The sequence below is a fragment of the Nerophis lumbriciformis genome, linkage group LG32 (genome assembly GCF_033978685.3).
Source record: "Nerophis lumbriciformis linkage group LG32, RoL_Nlum_v2.1, whole genome shotgun sequence".
In the NCBI taxonomy this organism is placed as follows: domain Eukaryota; kingdom Metazoa; phylum Chordata; class Actinopteri; order Syngnathiformes; family Syngnathidae; genus Nerophis; species Nerophis lumbriciformis.
The window spans coordinates 13622935-13645532 of NC_084579.2; the positions used below are offsets into that span (position 1 = coordinate 13622935).

General features: G+C 38.4%; 2 protein-coding genes across 2 annotated transcripts in view; both read right to left on the reverse strand.

Moving 5' to 3' along the window:
• Nucleotides 1-2074: 2074 nt before the first annotated feature.
• Nucleotides 2075-7554, reverse strand: tmem141 (transmembrane protein 141). The gene is made up of 5 exons (XM_061927227.1): nucleotides 7409-7554; nucleotides 7186-7252; nucleotides 2550-2633; nucleotides 2376-2486; nucleotides 2075-2292 (listed from the first exon to the last, which is right to left on the reverse strand). Exons 1-5 carry the CDS (start codon nucleotides 7460-7462, stop codon nucleotides 2231-2233), a joined length of 378 nt encoding a protein of 125 aa, XP_061783211.1. The 5' UTR covers nucleotides 7463-7554; the 3' UTR covers nucleotides 2075-2230.
• Nucleotides 7555-13873: 6319 nt separating this feature from the next.
• The window catches only part of zmynd19 (zinc finger, MYND-type containing 19), a 10810-nt gene continuing 2085 nt past the window's right edge, over nucleotides 13874-22598 (reverse strand). Inside the window, exons 2-6 of the mRNA XM_061927150.2 lie at nucleotides 22568-22598; nucleotides 22390-22496; nucleotides 19576-19716; nucleotides 15721-15901; nucleotides 13874-15642 (exon numbers count right to left, since the gene is read on the reverse strand). The exon at nucleotides 22568-22598 is cut by the window's right edge and continues 29 nt beyond it. Coding sequence (XP_061783134.1) covers nucleotides 15499-15642; nucleotides 15721-15901; nucleotides 19576-19716; nucleotides 22390-22496; nucleotides 22568-22598 — 604 coding nt within the window. The 3' untranslated portion in view covers nucleotides 13874-15498. The remainder of the gene's footprint in view (nucleotides 15643-15720; nucleotides 15902-19575; nucleotides 19717-22389; nucleotides 22497-22567) is intronic.

The following is a 22598-nucleotide window of genomic DNA, read 5'->3' on the forward strand; positions in this document are numbered from 1 at the left end:
AGCAATTACCGCTATTACAACATTGGTTCTGTGGCTGCCGTGTTGTGTGACACACTTAAAGGGGAACATTATCACAATTTCAGAAGGGTTAAAACCATTAAAAATCAGTTCACAGTGGCTTATTTTATTTTTCGACGTTTTTTTCAAAATTTTACCCATCACGCAATATCCCTAAAAAAAGCTTCAGAGTGCCTGATTTTAACCATCGTTATATACACCCGTCCATTTTTCTGTGACGTCACATAGTGATGCCAACACAAACAAACATGGCGCATAGAACAGCAAGCTATAGCGACATTAGCTCGGATTCAGACTCGGATTTCAGCGGCTTAAGCGATTCAACAGATTACGCATGTATTGAAACGGATGGTTGTAGTGTGGAGGCAGGTAGCGAAAACGAAATTGAAGAAGAAACTGAAGCTATCGAGCCATATCGGTTTGAACCGTATGCAAGCGAAACCAACGAAAACGACACGACAGCCAGCGACACGGGAGAAAGCGAGGACGAATTTGCCGATCGCCTTCTAACCAACGATTGGTATGTGTTTGTTTGGCATTAAAGGAAACTAACAACTATGAACTAGGTTTACAGCATATGAAATACATTTGGCAACAACATGCACTTTGAGAGTGCGGACAGCCCATTTCAGGCGCGCTAAGAACATATATTTTTCCACGATTTCAGCACTCAGGTTAACCATACCTAAATAGACACAAGATACTGCATTACACAAGACTACCCGAATGTACTCGAATGATTGAAAAAAATAAATGTTTTTAAGCTAAATTATTGGTAAACACAGTTTATGTATAATAATTTACGTAAAACCACGAGTAATGAATAAAGTTTTCATCAATTAATATATTCTGTAGGCATACCCTCATCCGCTCTCTTTTCCTGAAAGCTGATCTGTCCAGTTTTGGAGTTGATGTCAGCATCTGCTTTGAGTGTCGCAGGATATCCACACATTCTTGCCATCTCTGTCGTAGCATAGCTTTCGTCGGTAAAGTGTGAGGAACAAACGACTGATCATTTTGTCGGCTTTCCCCACAGCCTCGTATTTTTAACAAATTTCGTCCAATTTCTTGCCACTTTCGCATCTTTGGGCCACTGGTGCAACTTGAATCCGTCCCTGTTCGTGTTGTTACACCCTCCGACAACACACCAACGAAAGTGAGAAAATGGCGGATTGCTTCCCGATGTGACGTCACGTCATACTTGCCAACCTTGAGACCTCCGATTTCAGGAGGTGGGGGGAGGGGTGGGCGTGGTCGGGGTGGGACGGGGGCGTGGTTGGGGGCGTGGCTAAAAGGGGAGGAATATATTTACAGCTAGAATTCACCAAGTCAAGTATTTCATATATATATATATATATATATATATATATAAGAAATACTTGACGTTTAGTGAATTCTAGCTATATATATATATATTTTTTTTTTTATTATATATATATTTTATTATATATATATATATATATATATATATATATAAAATAAATACTTGAATTTCAGTGTTCATTTATTTACACATATACACACATAACACTCATCTACTCATTGTTGAGTTAAGGGTTGAATTGTCCATCCTTGTTCTATTCTCGGTCACTATTTTTCGAACCATGCTGAACACCCTCTCTGATGATGCATTGCTGTGTGGCACGCACAAAAGTGCTTTCAACAAATGCACTAGATGGCAGTATTGTCCTGTTTAAGAGTGTCACAACATTGCTGTTTACGGCAGACGAACTGCTTTACGGTATACAAAAAAGTGACTGCTGTTGTTGTGTGTTGTTACCGCGCTGGGAGGACGTTAATGAAACTGCCTAACAATAAACCCACATAAGAAACCAAGAACTCGCCCTCCATCATTCTATAGTTATAACGTGATTGGGCAGGTACGCTTTTTTATATTGTGGAGGACCTGAGTCCGCCTGAATTTCGGGAGATTTTCGGGAGAAAATTTGTCCCGGGAGGTTTTCGGGAGAGGCGCTGAATTTCGGGAGTCTCCCGGAAAATCCGGGAGGGTTGGCAAGTATGCGTCACGTTGTGACGTCATCGCTCCGAGAGCGAATAATAGAAAGGCGTTTAATTCACCAAAATTCACCGATTTAGAGTTCGGAAATCGGTTAAAAAAATATATGGTCTTTTTTCTGCAACATCAAGGTATATATTGACGCTTACATAGGTCTGGTGATAATGTTCCCCTTTAACAAGAGTCCATTCACTTTCAATCCATCACGTCACCATATTTGGTCTTCGCCGCCTTTGTTTGTTCCTCTACTTTAGACACTGAAAGGCAAGCAGTGAAAAAAAAGTAGTAAACACCGAGCATCCAAGTTTGAACGTGTAACATTCAGGCCACTGACTCTTACCCTGTGGCTGTGATCTGTCTGGGACTTTTCCAGTTTCTAGTAGCAACCAGAGGTCAGAGCACTTCTGCGTTTCCCACCGTGTCACGGCGTAACTGCCTACTGATGACGCCACTGAGAGAAAAGAGGTTCGGAGTTAAAACCAAGATTGAAAGGACTTATTTTATTATTCCTCACCGATGGAAACAAGTAGATTCCATTGCAGAGGATAAGGAAGTCTCTTCTGCAGAACTTTCTGGACAAGAAAAAAACCAACAGCACCTGTAATAAAAGTTGAAAGACAAAATGACTCCATATTGATGTTTTGTAACAGTAATATGTCTCTACAGCCTATGTCATAACAGGGTGGTAACACACACAACACAAAAAACAATATTCCATATTCTGAAATCCCAAAAAGAGGACACATACAGGTAAAAGCCAGTAAATTAGAATATTTTGAAAAACTTGATTTATTTCAGTAATTGCATTCAAAAGGTGTAACTTGTACATTATATTTATTCATTGCACACAGACTGATGCATTCAAATGTTTATTTCATTTAATTTTGATGATTTGAAGTGGCAACAAATGAAAATCCAAAATTCCGTGTGTCACAAAATTAGAATATTACTTAAGGCTAATACAAAAAAGGGATTTTTAGAAATGTTGGCCAACTGAAAAGTATGAAAATGAAAAATATGAGCATGTACAATACTCAATACTTGGTTGGAGCTCCTTTTGCCTCAATTACTGCGTTAATGCGGCGTGGCATGGAGTCGATGAGTTTCTGGCACTGCTCAGGTGTTATGAGAGCCCAGGTTGCTCTGATAGTGGCCTTCAACTCTTCTGCGTTTTTGGGTCTGGCATTCTGCATCTTCCTTTTCACAATACCCCACAGATTTTCTATGGGGCTAAGGTCAGGGGAGTTGGCGGGCCAATTTAGAACAGAAATACCATGGTCCGTAAACCAGGCACGGGTAGATTTTGCGCTGTGTGCAGGCGCCAAGTCCTGTTGGAACTTGAAATCTCCATCTCCATAGAGCAGGTCAGCAGCAGGAAGCATGAAGTGCTCTAAAACTTGCTGGTAGACGGCTGCGTTGACCCTGGATCTCAGGAAACAGAGTGGACCGACACCAGCAGATGACATGGCACCCCAAACCATCACCCAACCATGCAAATTTTGCATTTCCTTTGGAAATCGAGGTCCCAGAGTCTGGAGGAAGACAGGAGAGGCACAGGATCCACGTTGCCTGAAGTCTAGTGTAAAGTTTCCACCATCAGTGATGGTTTGGGGTGCCATGTCATCTGCTGGTGTCGGTCCACTCTGTTTCCTGAGATCCAGGGTCAACGCAGCCGTCTACCAGCAAGTTTTAGAGCACTTCATGCTTCCTGCTGCTGACCTGCTCTATGGAGATGGAGATTTCAAGTTCCAACAGGACTTGGCGCCTGCACACAGCGCAAAATCTACAATCTACTAATTTACGGACCATGGTATTTCTGTTCTAAATTGGCCCGCCAACTCCCCTGACCTTAGCCCCATAGAAAATCTGTGGGGTATTGTGAAAAGGAAGATGCAGAATGCCAGACCCAAAAACGCAGAAGAGTTGAAGGCCACTATCAGAGCAACCTGGGCTCTCATAACACCTGAGCAGTGCCAGAAACTCATCGACTCCATGCCACGCCGCATTAACGCAGTAATTGAGGCAAAAGGAGCTCCAACCAAGTATTGAGTATTGTACATGCTCATATTTTTCATTTTCATACTTTTCAGTTGGCCAACATTTCTAAAAATCCCTTTTTTGTATTAGCCTTAAGTAATATTCTAATTTTGTGACATACGGAATTTTGGATTTTCATTTGTTGCCACTTCAAATCATCAAAATTAAATGAAATAAACATTTGAATGCATCAGTCTGTGTGCAATGAATAAATATAATGTACAAGTTACACCTTTTGAATGCAATTACTGAAATAAATCAAGTTTTTCAAAATATTCTAATTTACTGGCTTTTACCTGTACAGTACCGTATATGCGTGCCAAGGCGGGTGAAAATTTGCCAATGATACTCGAACTTGCTTTATAAATAATATATATATTTAAAGAAAGCATTTTTTCTCCTCTGTTGACAGCAGTGTTGGCACTAGGAATTTTCTAAATGGGGTCCCACAGTAAATTTTTGGGGTCCCACTTTTTTGTAAGCGTTTTGAAAAAAAATGATAAACGTATGCATTATCCTGTTATATCTCACATTCTACATTGTGTTTTGGAAAAAGGTTGTCATAAACGTTACTTCATTCATTTAAAAAAAAAAGAAGAAAAAAAAGAAAAAAAATGTGTATACATATGTAAAGGTATTCTGTTTTAAACATTTTTTCACTTTCTTCATGGATCTAAACTTTACCACTGCTGGTAGTTTTTTCTATGGTTTTATTTAATAAGTTGCAGGTGTATTTATTTCAGTATAAAAGTGTAAAAAGTGTTTTGCTTGGGTCATGAAATGATGATAATGGTGTGCCAGGGCATACATACATTTTATATTTAACGCTTAAATCTCTGGAGTCTACATCAACTTCAGATCTATCCCTCATTTCAAAACGTTTTTTTTATGTTGTTTTTTTTTGTTTTGTTTTCCGCCCTTATTTGTCAAACAAAACTATGTTTTTAATGGCAAACACACAGGCGAAGTTGGTAGAGTGGCCGTGCCAGCAATCGGAGTGTTGCTGGTTACTGGGGTTCAATCCCCACCTTCTACCATCCTAGTCATGTCCGTTGTGTCCTTGGGCAAGACACTTCACCCCTTGCTCCTGATGGCTGCTGGTTAGCGCCTTGCATGGCAGCTCCCGCCATCAGTGTGTGAATGTGTGTGTGAATGGGTGAATGTGGTAATACTGTCAAAGCGCTTTGAGTACCTTGAAGGTAGAAAAGCGCTATACAAGTACAACCCATTTATTTATCATTTAAAATATGCAAAATCTTCCACCAAAAATATTTTTCAAAGTAGAATATTTGATGTGAAGTAATCGGAACAATCACTGCACGTGATTTGTCCGGAGTACACGACTTCCAAAGTTTCCAAAAACAATTTGAAATGTGGACTCACACAACACTTTTACACTTTGCATCAGTCCATCTTAGATGAGCTCGGGCCCACCGAAACCGGCGGCGTTTCTGGGTGTTGTTGATAAATGGCTTTCGCTTCTCATAGTAGAGCTTTAACTTCCACTTACAGATGTAGCGACCGACTGTAGTTACTGACAGTGGTTTTCTGAAGTGTTCCTGAGCCCATGTGGTGATATCCTTTACACACTGATGTCGCTTTTTGATGCAGTACCGCCTGAGGGATCAAATGTCACAGGCATTTAATGTTGGTTTTCAGCCTTGCTACTTACGTGCAGTGATTTCCCCGGATTCTTTGAACCTTTTGATGATATTACAGGGACGGCGTGGCAAAGTTGGTAGAGTGGCCGTGCCAGCAATCGGAGGGTTGCTGGTTACTGGGGTTCAATCCCCACCTTCTACCATCCTAGTCACGTCCGTTGTGTCCTTGGGCAAGACACTTCACCCCTTGCTCCTGATGGCTGCTGGTTAGCGCCTTGAATGGCAGCTCCCGCCATCAGTGTGTGAATGTGTGTGTGAATGGGTGAATGTGGAAATACTGTCAAAGCGCTTTGAGTACCTTGAAGGTAGAAAAGCGCTATACAAGTACAACCCATTTATTTATCATTTAAAATATGCAAAATCTTCCACCAAAAATATTTTTCAAAGTAGAATATTTGATGTGAAGTAATCGGAACAATCACTGTACGTGATTTGTCCGGAGTACACGACTTCCAAAGTTTCCAAAAACAATTTGAAATGTGGACTCACACAACACTTTTACACTTTGCATCAGTCCATCTTAGATGAGCTCGGGCCCACCGAAACCGGCGGCGTTTCTGGGTGTTGTTGATAAATGGCTTTCGCTTCTCATAGTAGAGCTTTAACTTCCACTTTCAGATGTAGCGACCAACTGTAGTTACTGACAGTGGTTTTCTGAAGTGTTCCTGAGCCCGTGTGGTGATATCCTTTACACACTGATGTTGCTTTTTGATGCAGTACCGCCTGAGGGATCAAATGTCACGGGCATTAAATGTTGGTTTTCAGCCTTGCTGCTTACGTGCAGTGATTTCCCCAGATTCTCTGAACCTTTTGATGATATCACGGACCGTAGATGGTGAAATCTGTAAATTCCTTGCGATAGCTCGTTGAGAAATGTTGTTCTTAAACTGTGCAACAATTTTCTCACGCGTTTATTCACAAAGTGGTGACCCTCGCCCCATCCTTGTTTGTGAATGACTGAGCATTTCATGGAAGCTGGTTTTATACCCTATCAAGGCACCCACCTGTTCCCAATTAGCCTGTTCACCTGTGGGATGTTCCAAATAAGTGTTTGATGAGCATTCCTCAACTTTCTCAGTCTTTTTTGCCACTTGTGCCAGCTTTTTTGAAACATGTAGCAGGCATCACATTCCAAATGAGCTTAAATTTGCAAAAAAATCAAGTTTCTCAGTTCAAACGTTAAATATATTGTCTTTGCAGTCTATTCAATTCATTATAGGTCGAAAAGGATTTGCAAATCATTGTATTCTGTTTTTATTTACGATTTACACAACGTGCCAACTTCACTTGTTTGGGGTTTTGTATTATGCCATCATGTGGTAGACAATTGAAGGTTTATGTAGTACAATATTTATTTTGTGAAACGTTCAGTTCAGGATACCATTTAGTAAATACCAATTTGTGCGGAAATAGTGAAATACAGCCAAATAATAGTGAAACAAATGAACTTACCGAGCAAAAATGTCCCAGTCCCCTTCATGAAAGCATTAGACTGGCAGGCTGCATATCTTCCTAAGCCCTGAAACAAACAATTACACAATAAGAAACATTTATTCTTGTTGGTTATATTTTAAAAATGTAAACATTTATACGACATAGCACAGACATTAGCATGTAGTAATGTGTCCTCTAAATATACACGACAGCTCGACAAGCTACGTTTTTAAAAACTCACCGGATGTTTTGCCGCCAACGCATCGTCCACTCTAGTAATACCAAGATTGACCATTTTTTATTATTCGAAATAAAAAAAAAGTAGAAGTATTAAACGGTCAAAAATAACCCTAAAGTGCAGATGCCGGGCAGTTACACAACTTCCGGGATGCGAGATAAATAACAACCGAGTAAGAAGAAGGTTAAAATTTAAAACAAGGGGGACACCTACAGGACTGGAGGTAGTACTGCAACTCATACATTCAAATATGAGGCTTTTTCATCCATCCATCCATTCCTACCGCTTGTCCCTTTTGGGGTCGCGGGGGGAGTGCTGGAGCCTATCTCAGCTGCATTCGGGCGGAAGGCGGGGTACACCCTGGACAAGTCGCCATCTCATCACAGGGCCAACACAGATAGACTGTACAGTAAAATCGACACTTTTTTTTTTTTAATTGCTTTTTCAAAATTATGAATTGCTATTCGAAGTGAATCAATATGTTTTTAAAAAATGTATTATAAAGAAATATTTGTTATTTCTTCAATAAAGAAAAATGTGTTTGGATTTAGAATCGGTATGAATAAGAATCGTGATTATTGAGATTAAACATTTATTTTTTTAAATTGATTCTTAGTTTGAAAAAAAAAAGTAATGTTTTTTTATAAATCGATTTTTGAAAAGTATGAACGGATTTAGAATATATATGAATAAGAATTTAAATTCGGGTGTATTGAGATGGCCTAAAAAATATATTTTTAAAGATTGATTCTTTAAAAAAAAAAAAAAGTTTAGTTAGAAAAATATTTTATATATACATTGATTTTTTTAAAGTATGAATGGATTTAGAATCGGTATGAATAAGAATAGTGATTCGGATTTTTTTACATTTTAATTGTGAATTTCGCTAATTTTGCATAACAAATGAACAAATGACACTGTAAAAAAAAAACATTTTATGGTATATTTTATGATATTAGACAAAACAAATTTGGGGAGAGAAAAAAAAGCAGGAAATTTTGCATAACAAATTACATAATATATTTTATGGTGTTAAAACAGTTTTACGGCACAAAAAAACGATTTTCCAGTACAAAAAACTATTTAATGGTAACCTGACAGCTCATGTAGCAAAACTTTACGTTTTTTTACATGTTTATTTTTTACATGTTTAGTACTTGCAACTTTTGCATAACAAATGAACAAATTACACTGTAAAAAAAAAAAAAAAATCACGGTGTGATAAAAGATTTTACTATAAAAACAAAATTATTTTACAGTATACAAAATTATTTTATGGTATTAAAAAAACTAAAATTTTTCGATTAAAAAAAGGCTGAAAATTTTGCATAACAGATGAACAAATTTCACTGTAAAAACGATATTACGGAATACAAAACCATCTTATGGGAAAAAAACTAAAAACTAAACAATCACGGTATAAAAAAAATTTGACGGTACAGAAAAGTTCTCTAGGACAAAAAATCGATATCATGGTGTAATAAAAGATTTTACTATAAAAACAAAAGGATTTTACAGTATACAAAATGATTTTATGGTATTAAAAAAACTAAAATTTTTCGATTAAAAAGGCTGAAAATTTAGCATAACAGATGAACAAATTTCACTGTAAAAAACGATTTTACGGAATAGAAAACAGTCTTAATGGAAAAAACTAAACAAGTACGGTATAAATACAATTTGACGGCACAGAAAAGTTCTCTAGGACATAAAAAAAGTGATTTTAATATTAAAACTATTTTTACGGTGCAAAAAAATGACAGCTCAGCTAATAATTACTGTAAAATCTATGGTGGTTTTTACTTTAGTATTGGTGGCAAGTTTTGCACAACAAATGAACAAATCACACTGTAAAAAAAGTATTTTACAATAAAAACAACATTTTACAGAATAAAAATAATTTTTATAGTATAAAAAATATTTTATGGTGTACAAAACAATTTTATAAAAATGTTTGCATAACACATGAACAAATTACATTGTAAAAAATATTTTTGGTATAGAAAATGATTTAATGGTACAAAAAAATTCATCATTTAAACATTTTTGCAGCACAAAAAATGTTTTTATGATGAAAAAACTGACCAAAACTTAACCGTAAAATTTACAGTATTTTTTAACATTTTAATGTTGAATTTAGCAAATTTTAGCTCAGTCGCTAAAAATTACTGTAAAAATCTATGGTGGTCAGTTGTGTTCAATGTAATGAAACAAAAAATATATATGAAATTACATGTATTATTATAAATATACTATTTAGGGATCGTATAAAAAATAAAAGGAGCATTTGGATATATACATGTTGTAACACACAAGCACTTTCTTTTTACGTTAGTACATAAAAAGAAAAGCAAACTGTCATGAAAATTGATCATATATATTCATGTATGAGTCGAGTGCAGATTTTTATTTATATTTGTGGTTTCCCACAGACAGCACCCCCTCCGATGACCACCGGTGACCTCCTTTGTGACGCCACAATGCCCTCCAAAGAGTGAAAAGAGACAACAGATGGAGAGAATGTGGGTTCTGTTACCAGACCACCAAGCCTGGGGGGCTTTACATCTGCTATTGCTTACCAGGGAATAAGAGAAAGTGGATGCTTTAGGTGAAATTAGTCGATAAATAGCGTCTTAAAAAAGCATGTGAGCTGAAGTTAACTTGGGTTCTTGAAAAAAATATGGAGTAGTCTATTGAAACCCATCTATGCGATAAAATGTCTTTATGTTTTCATTTTTTTTCTACCAAGGTTAGAAGTAGCTGATTTGTGCTTTCATTTGCATGACTTGTTAAAAGCAATTTAGTTTACTGATTAAAAAAATATTTACACAACTTGTGTATTTATTGTTTATAAATAATAAAGTGTGTTCAAGAAACTAAACACAGCTGTATTTATTTACAATTTAAATACCATTTATTTGTTGCTCTAAGCCAGGGGTCCCCAAATTTTTTGACCCGGGGGCCACATTGGGTTAAAAAATTGTGGCTGGGGCGGGCTACACACACACACACACACACACACACACACATACATACATACATACACATACACATATACATACATACATTTGTATGTATATATATATACATATATATGTATATATATAGATATATATATATATATATATGTATGTATATATATACATATATATATATATATACACACATTATATATACATATATATATATACATATATATATATACACATATATATATACATATATATATACACACACACACACATATATATATATATATATATATACACACATATATATACACACACACACATATATATACACACATATATATATATATACACACACACACATATATATACACACATATATATATATATACACACACACACATATATATATACACATATACATATATATATATATATATATATATATATATATATATATATATATATATAACATATAATATAATATTGCCAAAAGTATTTGGCCACCCATCCAAATGATGAGAATCAGGTGTCCTAATCACTTGGCCCGGTGTATAAAATCAAGCACTTAGGAATGGAGACGGTTTCTACAAACATTTGTGAAAGAATTGGCCGCTCTCAGTGATTTCCAGTGTGGAACTGTCATAGGATGCCACCTGTGCAACAAATCCAGTCGTTAAAATATTCCAAAGTCAACTTTATTATAAGAAAAGTGAAGAGTTTGGGAACAACAGCAAGTCAGCCACAAAGTGGTAGGCCACGTAAACTGACAGAGAGGGGTCGGCGGATGCTGAAGCGCATAGTACAAAGACTTTCTGCACAGTCCGTTGCTACAGAGCTCCAAACTTCATGTGACCTTCCAATTAGCCCACGTACAGTACGCAGAGAGCTTCATGGAATGGGTTTCCATGGCTGAGCAGCTGTATGCAAGCCATATATCACCAAGTCCAATGCTAAGCGTGGGATGCAGTGGTGTAAAGCACGTCGCCACTGGACTCTAGAGCAGTGGAGACGCCTTCTCTGGAGTGATGAATCACACTTTTCCATCTGGCAATCTAATGGACCAGTCTGGGTTTGGAGGTTGCCAGGAGAACGCTACATTTCGGACTGCATTGTGCCAAGTGTGAAATTTGGTGGAGGAGGAATTATGGCGTGGGGTTGGTTTTTCAGGAGTTGGGCTTGGCCCCTTAGTTGCAGTGAAAGGTACCTTGAATGCTCCAGGATACCAAAACATTTTGGACAATTCCATGCTCCCAACCTTGTGGGAACAGTTTGGAGCGGGCCCCTTCCTCTTCCAACATGACTGTGCACCAGTGCACAAAGCTAAGGTTCATAAAGACATGGATGACAGAGTCTGGTGTGGATGAACTTGACTGGCCTGCACAGAGTCCTGACCTGAACCCGATAGAACACCTTTGGGATGAATTAGAGCGGAGACTGAGAGCCAGGCCTTCTCCACCAACATCAGTGTGTGACCTCACCAATGCGCTTTTGGGAGAATGGTCGAAAATTCCTATAAAACACACTCCGCAACCTTGTGGACAGCCTTCCCAGAAGAGTTGAAGCTGTAATAGCTGCAAAAGGTGGACCGACATCTTATTGAACCCTATGGGCTAGGAATGGGATGGCACTTCAAGTTCATATGTGAGTAAAGGCAGGTGGCCAAATACTTTTCAGAGCATCTTTTTTGTCCGGGTACCTGTTTCCCCAGCGATTTCGCCATTTTTTCCCCTTGCACACTAATTGACTGAAAGCGCATGTGCACTTGACGTCACATTATCGAGAAAATGCATTTTTAGTAGGGGTGTAACGGTACGTGTATTTGTATTGAACCGTTTCGGTACGGGGGTTTCGGTTCGGAACGGAGGTGTACCGAACGAGTTTCCACACAAACATATTAAGTAGTCGCCTCCGCTTCCTTCTCCCTCGGTCTATGTCAGGACTCTACACAGAACCCAGCATTGTCCCACCCACACAACCATCTGATTGGTTACAAACAGAGCGGTAACAGCCAATCAGCAGTGCGTTTTCAGAGCGCATGTAGTCAGTGCTTAGCGTTTGACAGGTAATCATCAGGCTGCGGACTCTCCCCAAATTATAATAAACACCTCCCAGTCAACTACTAGTAACATCACTATGAGCCCGTTGACCTTCTAGAAATATAAACTGCAGCTCAGCTCGCTCGCAATCCTGGCTTGAGGTGAAGGCTAATTTGCTTTTAGCATAACGTTAGCTAATTTTGCGTTGTGTGTGTGTTACGGACAGCAAAGCCCTGTCTGTCTGTTATTTCACTTTACCTTTTTCTGTGTTGACTGAGCTGTGTTGAAGCAGCAAAAAATGACATTATGTTAAATGAAGAGTTTATGTCTCTGATAGTTGATATAATAATGTAACTGCATCATTAAGCCTACATGAACTCCATGGTGTTCAGAGATGAATAGTCTCTCCTATTGCTATTGTACCATTTTTTCAGCTATAGTTACATTAATCATTAGTAATGGAGCAGCCTAGTTTTGAATGGCAGGGTCCCTGCTATCACATGTTGATAAAAAAAATAACATTTACATAATAAAAATCAACTACAGGCTTCCCAAATGCTGTAATAAATTAAGCATGAGTTGACTTGAAACTGTTTAATGTTGCACTTTTTATATGTAGAAGAAAAGTTTTGTCATTTTATTTAATCTGAGCAACAACTTGAGACAGTTTAATGTTGATTAACGTGGGCAGAATTATTATAGTGTTCTTAATGTTAAAAGGATAAAGCCATTGTTTACAAATTTGGTAAATAAATAACCAAAAAATGTATATTTTGTTGTTTTCTTACTGTACCGAAAATTAACCAAACCGTAACCTCTAAACCGAGGTACGTACTGAACCGAAATTTTTGTGTACCGTTATACCCCTAATTTTTAGACAATATGAATTGCCTGATTGGCTAGGAGACCCCAAGAGTAAAAAGCGGTAGAAAATGGATTGATGAATGAGCGAGAAAGGACGGATTAAAAAAAATAATAATTAAAAAATATATATAATTGTTCTTATTTTTTACTTGGTGCGGGCCAGGTTTTGGACGCTGGCAGGCCATAGTTTGGGACCCCTGCTCTAAGCCTTCACCTATAGTTGTAAAGTTTGATCATCTGTCGTTGGGAACATTTAGGGAAGTGACAAGCAGTGCAAGTGTTTGTAAAGATTGCAAACATTTTTGCAGCAAATTCCCTAAAAACACTCGAGTGCTCCCTTTGTATAGAGCAGGGGTGTCAAACTCATTTTCACTGAGGGCCACGTTGCAGTTATGGCTACCCTCAGAGGGGCCAGCCGCTTGTAACATTCATAAAAGAAACATGCATGTATAAGGATTAGCCGCATGATTGCAAATACACGCAACCCTGACTTAAAATGCCGGACATTTGAGGCATTTAAGAAACCCCGCCCGGACAGCCCCGCAAGAGGACGTATGGTCAGTCTAGATTTATGTAACTAAAAGGTGTTGTAGCTTGTAAAAATAAAGACATATTGTGGTTCATTTTTATTTATAATCATTTTACATTGGAAAAGCAATTGTGTTATCCCCTCCTCAACTCTATTCACATATTGTAGCTCTTTATTTCTAAGTGATTTATGTTCCTACTCTTACAAAACCAACCAAAATAAAATAAAAAATAAAAAAAATCAGACAATGTCCAACTCACACCCCATCTACGACAAATGCGCTAACATGGGAGCTAACTTTTTAGTGCAGTGGTGAAAACCTGTCCTCTCACACGCACACAAACATACATTACACAATCAACGAGTCGCATGTAAATGTGGGGACATACATGCTCCAAAAGTGTCTGGACTCCTCAGCGAGGACACATTTAAGCATTGTGAGCAGAAGGTGGAAGGCAAATTTGACACAGTTCATAATTAAAAATAGTCTCTGAAATAAAATACAACAAAAAGAGTCCGGGGTAGGGGTGGGAGGATTCAAGTTTTAAAGTTCGAGACGCATGGAAGATTTCCGTGACAGCGTGCAAAAAAAAAACAAAAAAACTTTGAAGGGCGTGACTAAATAACACATAATCAAGTAGTAAACCCTTTACCCCAAATAAGTCATAAAAAAAAAAATGCAGAAAAAGGTCCCATATTGTCCACTTCAGTTTGCCTTCAAATATCATCTGGGCTAAATAGGTTCTCACAATCAATATTTTAAATAAATATAGCTCCACTGATAGAATTTCTTCAGAGAAATACCCCCGTGCTCCACACACACACGCACACACACACACGCTCACAATGAACTCCACATGTGCACACACAAGTTATTGAAAATGAATTGCTTACACCTGTGATTACTGTTAAGTTGTGTCGTGAAGTAGAAAACAAAAGGAGTACCAAATATTGCCAGCGAGTGGAGAATTTAAGTAGGTAGTTTTTGTTTGGAAACTTTGTACCATCATAATAAAGATATCAAAGGAAAAAAATGCCACGATTCAGCAGCTACTTTACAATGAAACAGTGACAAATTAAACAACATTTTAACGGCAATATGGCCCCTTTAAGAAGACGTGTTCACTCATGAGCGCGCACACACACACACGCACACGCACACAATACTGTTAGTGTCATCCATTCTGATGGGGTGGTGGCGGCAACAGCAGACAAAAAAGGTTGTGTGAGGAGGGCGGCCGCGTGCCCCACTGGAAATACAGTGACATGGTCCCGTTGCAGCGCCCCCTAGGGGTTCGACCCGTTTAGCAGAGGAAGCCTCCTCAACAGAACCCGGGTGAGGATGTCCGTGCGGTCCAAAAGAAGCTATGTTCCGGTTGGTCGGCAAGACAAGTCGATACCGCTCGGAACGATTAGCAGCAGCAGGTTGAGCTCGAGAACGCCTCCCCGAGAAAAAAAAACTAAACGTTCCTGTCGTCCACGTTTGAAGCAAGCCATGAAGAATTGACTGTTCTAGGGAGTGGCAGGTGTCCATCTTAGTGCACCCTCCGTTTCATTCTGCATCCCATTCGTCAGGCAAGCGCAATGTCGCTTGTGGTTGTCTCTTACGCACAACCCGCTTATCAAGACCCCTTTGCCACCCACCGGGTCCCACCCCGCCACCGTCCCTTCCCTTCCGAGGCAACGATAAGATCACCGTTCGGGCTCCGACTCCAACGCCAGCGCCCGCTTGCGCTCTCGACACTGCTTCTTGTGGGCGGGCCAGTCCCTCTGCTGGCACTGGGAGCCGCAGTAGCGGGCCACTTGGCAGCGTCCGCAGATATTGAACTCACGAAGCTGGGAAGACACCAGAGACGTGGGGTCAACTCCGAGGGAACGCACATTGAGACGCGGCCGATCGACTGAAAGACTCACCCGCCTCTCGATGAGCGAACACGGCGGGTAGTGACACTCGTAGTACGTGCACGAGCACTCCTCTTCCTCCACCAGCTCGCCGTTGGCGTTGTAGTAGCGTGTGCGGCTCAGCTCCAGGTACTGCTCCTCCACCGGGTCGGCTGGAACCTGCTGGATGGCCAGCCAGTACAGTGACTGCTCCCTGGTTGAGTAAGGGATGATAATGATATTTATTCATTTATTTGAATTAGGATAATGCATATTCATCAACATAGAGCAACAATGTTAATATTTGATTTGAATTATTTATTTCAAACCTGCACAGTACAACACACATTTTTTTTTTACATTTTGGCAGAGAGATTTAGGCAAGGCTTGAAAAGGGGTTGGATGAAGCAGATGCTTATAATATCCCAACCCCTCTCACTCCTTCCACATTTAACAAACAATATAATACAAGAACAATACTATACAAACAAAAACGAGAAAAGCTCCTGTACACTAACAATACAATAGTACCACTGTTACTATGAGACAAGACAAGACAAGACAAAACACACACATATATATATATATATATATACACACACACAGGCCCAAACACTCTGACCATACACCTCTCTCCCATCGCTCTGTGCTGAGGGCATCACTCTCTTTCCTCCTCGTACTTCTTCAGTACTTCTTTTTTAAACAGTCTTTTAAATTGAATCATGTTAGAACGGGTTTTTAACTCGTCCCCTAAGTTGTTCCACAGACTGACTCCACGCACTGAAATGCACATTGATTTTAAAGTTGTTCTAAATTTAGGAAAATATAATTTGTTGTTTCCTCTTAGACTGTAACTATGGTGAGCATCTCTATCCTGGAATAGGTTCTGTATATTGGATGGTAGAGAGTTTTGGGATGCTCTAAACACAATTTAAGCAGTTTTAAAGTTATTCACATCGTGCAATTTAAGTTGCTTTAACTCCATGAATAGTAGATTTGAATGATGTCTGCAGAAAAAGGCCATTAGGATTGTGTCCAATGTTCACTACAGAGTGACTAAAGGCTGTAGATGGGATTTATAACAATTTCCCCAGACTTCCACACAATAATTTAAATACGACATAATATATAAATGATACAATAACAGCAGAGCATTGGTGTTCAATAAATGACACGATCTCCTCATCATTCCAACACATTTAGCAACTTTTGTCCTCAGGTAATTTATATGAGGCTTCCATGAGATATTTTCATCTATTACAACTCCTAAGAATGCATTTTGTTGAACATATTCTATTGGTGTGTCATGAATAATAATCCTGATGGGTATATTACTTTTGCGATTGCTAAAGAGCATGACTTTGGCCTTCTTTAAATTCAGAGACAATTTGTTGGTATCAAACCAAGTTTTTAATATGATCATCTCCTCAGTTACAGAGCCGGAGTTAGCACAATAACTAATTTTCATCAGTTGTCCTAGTAAACAACAGGTCATGATTAGGGATGTCCAATAATATCGGCCTGCCGATATAATCGGACGATAAATGCTTTAAAATGTAATATCGGAAATTATCGATATCTGTTTCAAAATGATCGGTATCGGTTTCAAAAAGTAAAATTCATGACTTTTTAAAACGCCGCTGTGTACACGGACGTAGGGAGAAGTACAGAGCGCCAATAAACCTTAAAGGCACTTCTTTTGCGTGCCGGCCCAATCACATAACTACGGCTTTTCACACACACAAGTGAATGCACCGCATACTTGGTCAACAGCCATACAGGTCACACTGAGGGTGGCCGTATAAACAACTTTAACACTGTTACAAATATGCGGCACACTGTGAACCCACACCAAACAAGAATGACAAACACATTCCGTAACACAACAGAACAAATACCCAGAACCCCTCATTTAAATAAGGTGGTCTGCTCCACTTTTTAAATTGCACATGCAGTGTTAGTAGAAATAATATGAGTCAGTAAAGTACCTTCTTTTTTCTTACTTAATGTATTCATTCTTTCCATTTTGATAGAAAAATACATTTACTGCATGAAATAACATACATTTTAAAACTATTAATTATTACATTTACGTTAATGTTTTAAAAAACACTATATTTTACAGTTAACTTCTGGTGACTGAATTGCCATTTTTACTGTAAAATCTAAAGTTATGTAAAAAATATATATATTCAAACGCATAGGCAAATTCATATATTATTTGTGGATACAAACGGCCCTCTGAGGGCAGCCATAACTGCAATGTGGCCCTCAATCAAAAACAAGTTTGACACCAATGTCCTAACACAAATAAAACCTGCTGACATACTAATGGCCGATGAAATGTGAAGGGTGTGGTCACTGTAAAAACATGCATCTGAGATCATTTGTTCTCCCAAAACCTGCATCTACTTTTCTCCAATTCAAAGTGTCCTATTTGCTTTTTCTTTGGCTTAAAAAAAGCAGCAGCAGCCTCAAAAAAGAATGATAGGAAATACAATTAGGCAGAATGTACATTCAAAGCAGTGTGTCTATGATCTTGGCATCAAAGTAAAAGTGAAGCTTTAATACTTACAGTAAATCAGGGCTGGACGGTATGACCCAAAATTTGTATCACGGTATAAATCAAATCCCTTGACGGTAACGGTATATATCCCAGTATAAATGTTGAGTGTACAACTTATAATGGAAGTGTTTCTGAATGGGGTTTGTAGTCCCTTAGCATATATAAATTGATTTAAAAAACAACAAAAACTATCAAATATTTACTTTTTTTGAGAGCACCATATCCTCTGAAATCATGCCTTACAATAGCCACAAACTGGATGATAAAGTTTTCAATCAGGATACAATTAAAACATTTGTTAAAAGGTTTATTGAATAAGGAATGCAAATGCTGCATGTGTTCAGAGATGGATGACGGATTGAAGCATTTTAGAAAAAGACAGAATATTTGCATACTTTCGATGCATTAAAAATAAGTCAATTTAACATCTTGAACAGATTGTATTGTACACCCTCTGACTTGTTTAAAATAAGTACAGTAGATAGCAAGTTATGTATTAAGTGTTAGGCAGCTGAAGGAACTCGTATTCATTTACTGTGGGAATGTTAGAAAACAAGAGTTGTGGTCTGTTGTGATAATTGCCTTGGTTGTCCAACGTAGGTCACATGAGGTGCCTGCGTCCACAGCTGCTATTGTTAGCAAAGTTAGCTTATGTGTGTTGAAGTGGAGACGACTGAAATTAAGGATTCTTGTATGAAACAAGCTCAGTTTTGTCATTAACATGACATGGTGTCAGAGTTAAGGACGACGCGCCTAAGGTGACCAAAAAATGGCGACGTTTGGGCACCCAGAGCAGTTTCATTTTGCCGTATTAAAACAGCGCTTTTCTCGCTTTTGGACGGGACTTTACAAGGCCTCGTGTATGCAGTTTTTAAAGCCTCAGCTGAAGAAAAGAAACAGACTGACGTAGGGTAGCAATGAATCGATGACGGCAAAGTTATTGAGTTTTTTTTCCATTTACCGTTCGATTGATTGATTGTCTTACTACTATCTGCCCAGTCCTGGGATTGTATAAAATAATTTGTATTACATTTTTCTGCTCAACATCCGACTTTTAAAACCCAAACTACGTCCAAGTCACGGCTGTTGCACCGTTTTTTGACAAGCTCTTCCTTCTCAGCTGTGCTTGCAGCCAATTTCACGTAGAGGCAGGTGCAATGACGTCATCCACGATATGACGGTAGAGCACAAATCTCTACCGTGGGGCCAAATTCATACCGTTTCTACCGTCATATCGTGTATACCGTGCAGCCCTACTATAGATATAAAGTGTAATACTGTTTTAATATTATAACAAAATGTGTAATCAACAGGGGTCTTGCCTTTGTTTGCTGGAAATCTCCTCCGGCTTGGGGCTCCAACCGAGAGGCACCAGTCGTAGGTTGTCTAGCCGGTTGTCAACCGTCACAGAGTTGATGTGGATCACTTGAAAACTTGGGGCGATCCCTCCTCTGTGTTTCTCCCTGAAGAAACCCAAACAAGTTTTAATTAAAACAAATGCTAAACCACAGATCTCAATCAGACACGTCGTCATAGATGGGGGATGTTGATGACTAACAGGAAGAGACAAGGGGAACTCGAGGAACTACACGGTACCAGGGTTTGGTGAAAGGTTATTGAATTTTCCTTTCATGAATGGAAATAGAAAAACAACTACTTTATTTGAATTTCATTTTACAAATGAAAAAATAAAAAAATAATTGTATTTGTTTGGTGTCAAAGACCAATACAATCTAAAAAAAACCCTAAAAGGTTTGATTTTAATTTTATATTTCATGTGACAAGAATTAAAATCCCCGGTAAACAGAAAAGGAATAACCGACCAAAACAGATATTTTTTCATATTTTGACCCCGGATGGTTTTATTTTCAAAGTAAAAGCGGTGATATTATGGTACCCGTGTGACTGGCTAAACTGTATTTGGAGCCCAACACAGAAATTATTTCAGACATGGCACAAGGACGGACTTCTACAGAAATCTCTACACACATATTACAAGTGGAGGCGAAAAAGCATTTGATCACACACGATTCAACTCTAATAGCACAGTATTTTTCTTACAGGTCAGTCTGTGGTCTGTCTTTAAATTGCTACTTCGGGTTTTGGTGATGGAATATAAAATGTACCTCTGGATTGGCTGAAAAAAATATAAACACTAGGTAATGAATAAAGAATAAATAGAAAAAAATGTATAGACATATCGGGAGTAATCTTTTTTTAAACAGTACAATCACTAATTCGAGAAAATAAAATCAGGCTTATGGGGCGTGACATAATTGACCCAGTTTTCCCAGTATGATGTACATTTCTCCAATTTATAATTAATAAAAGTTGTATCTTCTCCATTGTGATTTCCATCCATAGCTTCAAAGTTGAACTCCTGTAATATCCATTTCCTGGTAATGGTCTTTTTTACAAGCCATTAGTAGGATATTCATTCATTTTATTTTCTCGAATTAGTGATTGTACTGTTTAAAAAAAGATTACTCCCGATATGTCTATACATTTTTTTCTATTTATTTACTATCGGTTCTTTCATTTTTTAGTATTATCTTTTTTTTTCTTTTTTTTTTATGTATTTATTTGTTAATATATATATATATATATTTTTTTTTTTTTGCGGTTTCTCTCTTTTTGGGGGTGCGGGGCTGAGCATTGTTGGGATATAAACGGAGGAAATGTTTTGGCATTTGGGGCAGACAATAGATGTATCCATCCATCCATCCATCCATGTTCTACCGCTTGTCCCTTTTGGGGTCGCTGGAGCCTATCTCAGCTGCATTCGGGCGGTAGGCGGGGTACATCCTGGACAAGTCGCCACCTCATCGCAGGGCACAATAGATGTATGATTTATGCAAATATGATGTAATGTATAGGAATGTCTGATGCTGGATGTCAATAAAAACTAAATAAAATTAAAAAAAATAAATATGAAAAAACATCTGTTTTGATCGGTTTACGTTTATACATGTGTAGAGCGGTGACTTTTTTCATCAAGTACCACCTCAAAAAACATGTGGCTCTCCAAGTACCACAATAATGACCAACATTAAAATACAGTAGCATAGTAGTGTTAATTAAAAACCAGGCAAAGGTTTTATTTAACAAGTATATTTAACATTTTAGCCACTGTAACATTACACACAATTTGAACAGTAAAACTGTTTAAATAGAGGAAAATAACACTGTACTTAAAATTAGGAACTACATACATTACATACATATATATTAGGGATGTCCGATATTATCGGCCGATAAATGCTTTAAAATGTAATATCGGAAATTATCGGTATCGGTTTCAAAATTATCGGTTTCAAAAAGTAAAATGTATGACTTTTTAAAACGCCGCTGTGTACACGGACGTAGGGAGAAGTACAGAGCGCCAATAAACCTTAAAGGCACTGCCTTTGCGTGCCGGCCCAGTCACATAATATCTACGTCTTTTCACACACACAAGGGAATGCGAGCCATACTTGCTCAACAGCCATACAGGTCACACAGAGGGTGGCTGTATAAACAACTTTAACACTGTTACAAATATGCACCACACTGTGAACCCACACCAAACAAGAATGACAAACATTTCGGGAGAATATCCGCACCGTAACACAACAGAACAAATACCCAGCACCTCTTGCAGCACTAACTCTTCCGGGACGCTACAATTTAAAAAAAAACCACCGCACCCCACCCCCCTCAACCCCGCCCACCTCAACCTCCTCATGCTCTCTCAGGGAGAGCATGTCCCAAATTCCAAACTGCTGTTTTGAGGCATGTTAAAAAAAATAATGCACTTTGTGACTTCAATAATAAATATGGCAGTGCCATGTTGGCATTTTTTTCCATACCTTGAGTTGATTTATTTTTGGAAAACCTTGTTGCATTGTTTAATGCATCCAGCGGGGCATCACAACAAAATTAGGCATAATGTGTTAATTCCACGACTGTATATATCGGTATCGGTTGATATCGGAATCGGTATCGGAATATCTGCAAAAAAGCCATTATCGGACATCTCTAATATATATATAGTTCGTTATTGCTCTCTGACACCAACAATTCCATGACCAAAATATACACTGACTGGGGTTGCAACAAGAGGCAAATCCACACTTGAGAAAAAACTACCGACTCACCAGAGCAGCTCATGCAGCGGTCTCCCCGCCCAGCGTCCTTTGCCAATATCAAAAGCGTAGGCAAAGATCTTGGCACCGTTGCCATCAGCGTCGACTTCCATGCGTGCCTGGAAACGCACAAAAAAAACTTAGCACAGTGTTAAAAAAAAACAAGAACATAAAAAGAGTCATTATTTACCTCAAAGGCATAGTTCTCCACCAGTGGGATG

Bases quoted from the DNA above. Each gene is read 5' to 3' on its own strand.
- tmem141 (XM_061927227.1), bottom strand. From the start codon at position 7,462: ATGGTCAATCTTGGTATTACTAGAGTGGACGATGCGTTGGCGGCAAAA. The intron at 7,253-7,408 runs GTGAGTTTTTAA...TGTTTGTTTCAG, and splicing joins CGTTGGCGGCAAAACATCCG to GGCTTAGGAAGATATGCAGC. The intron at 2,293-2,375 runs GTAAGAGTCAGT...CTTGCCTTTCAG, and splicing joins AGACAGATCACAGCCACAGG to TGTCTAAAGTAGAGGAACAA.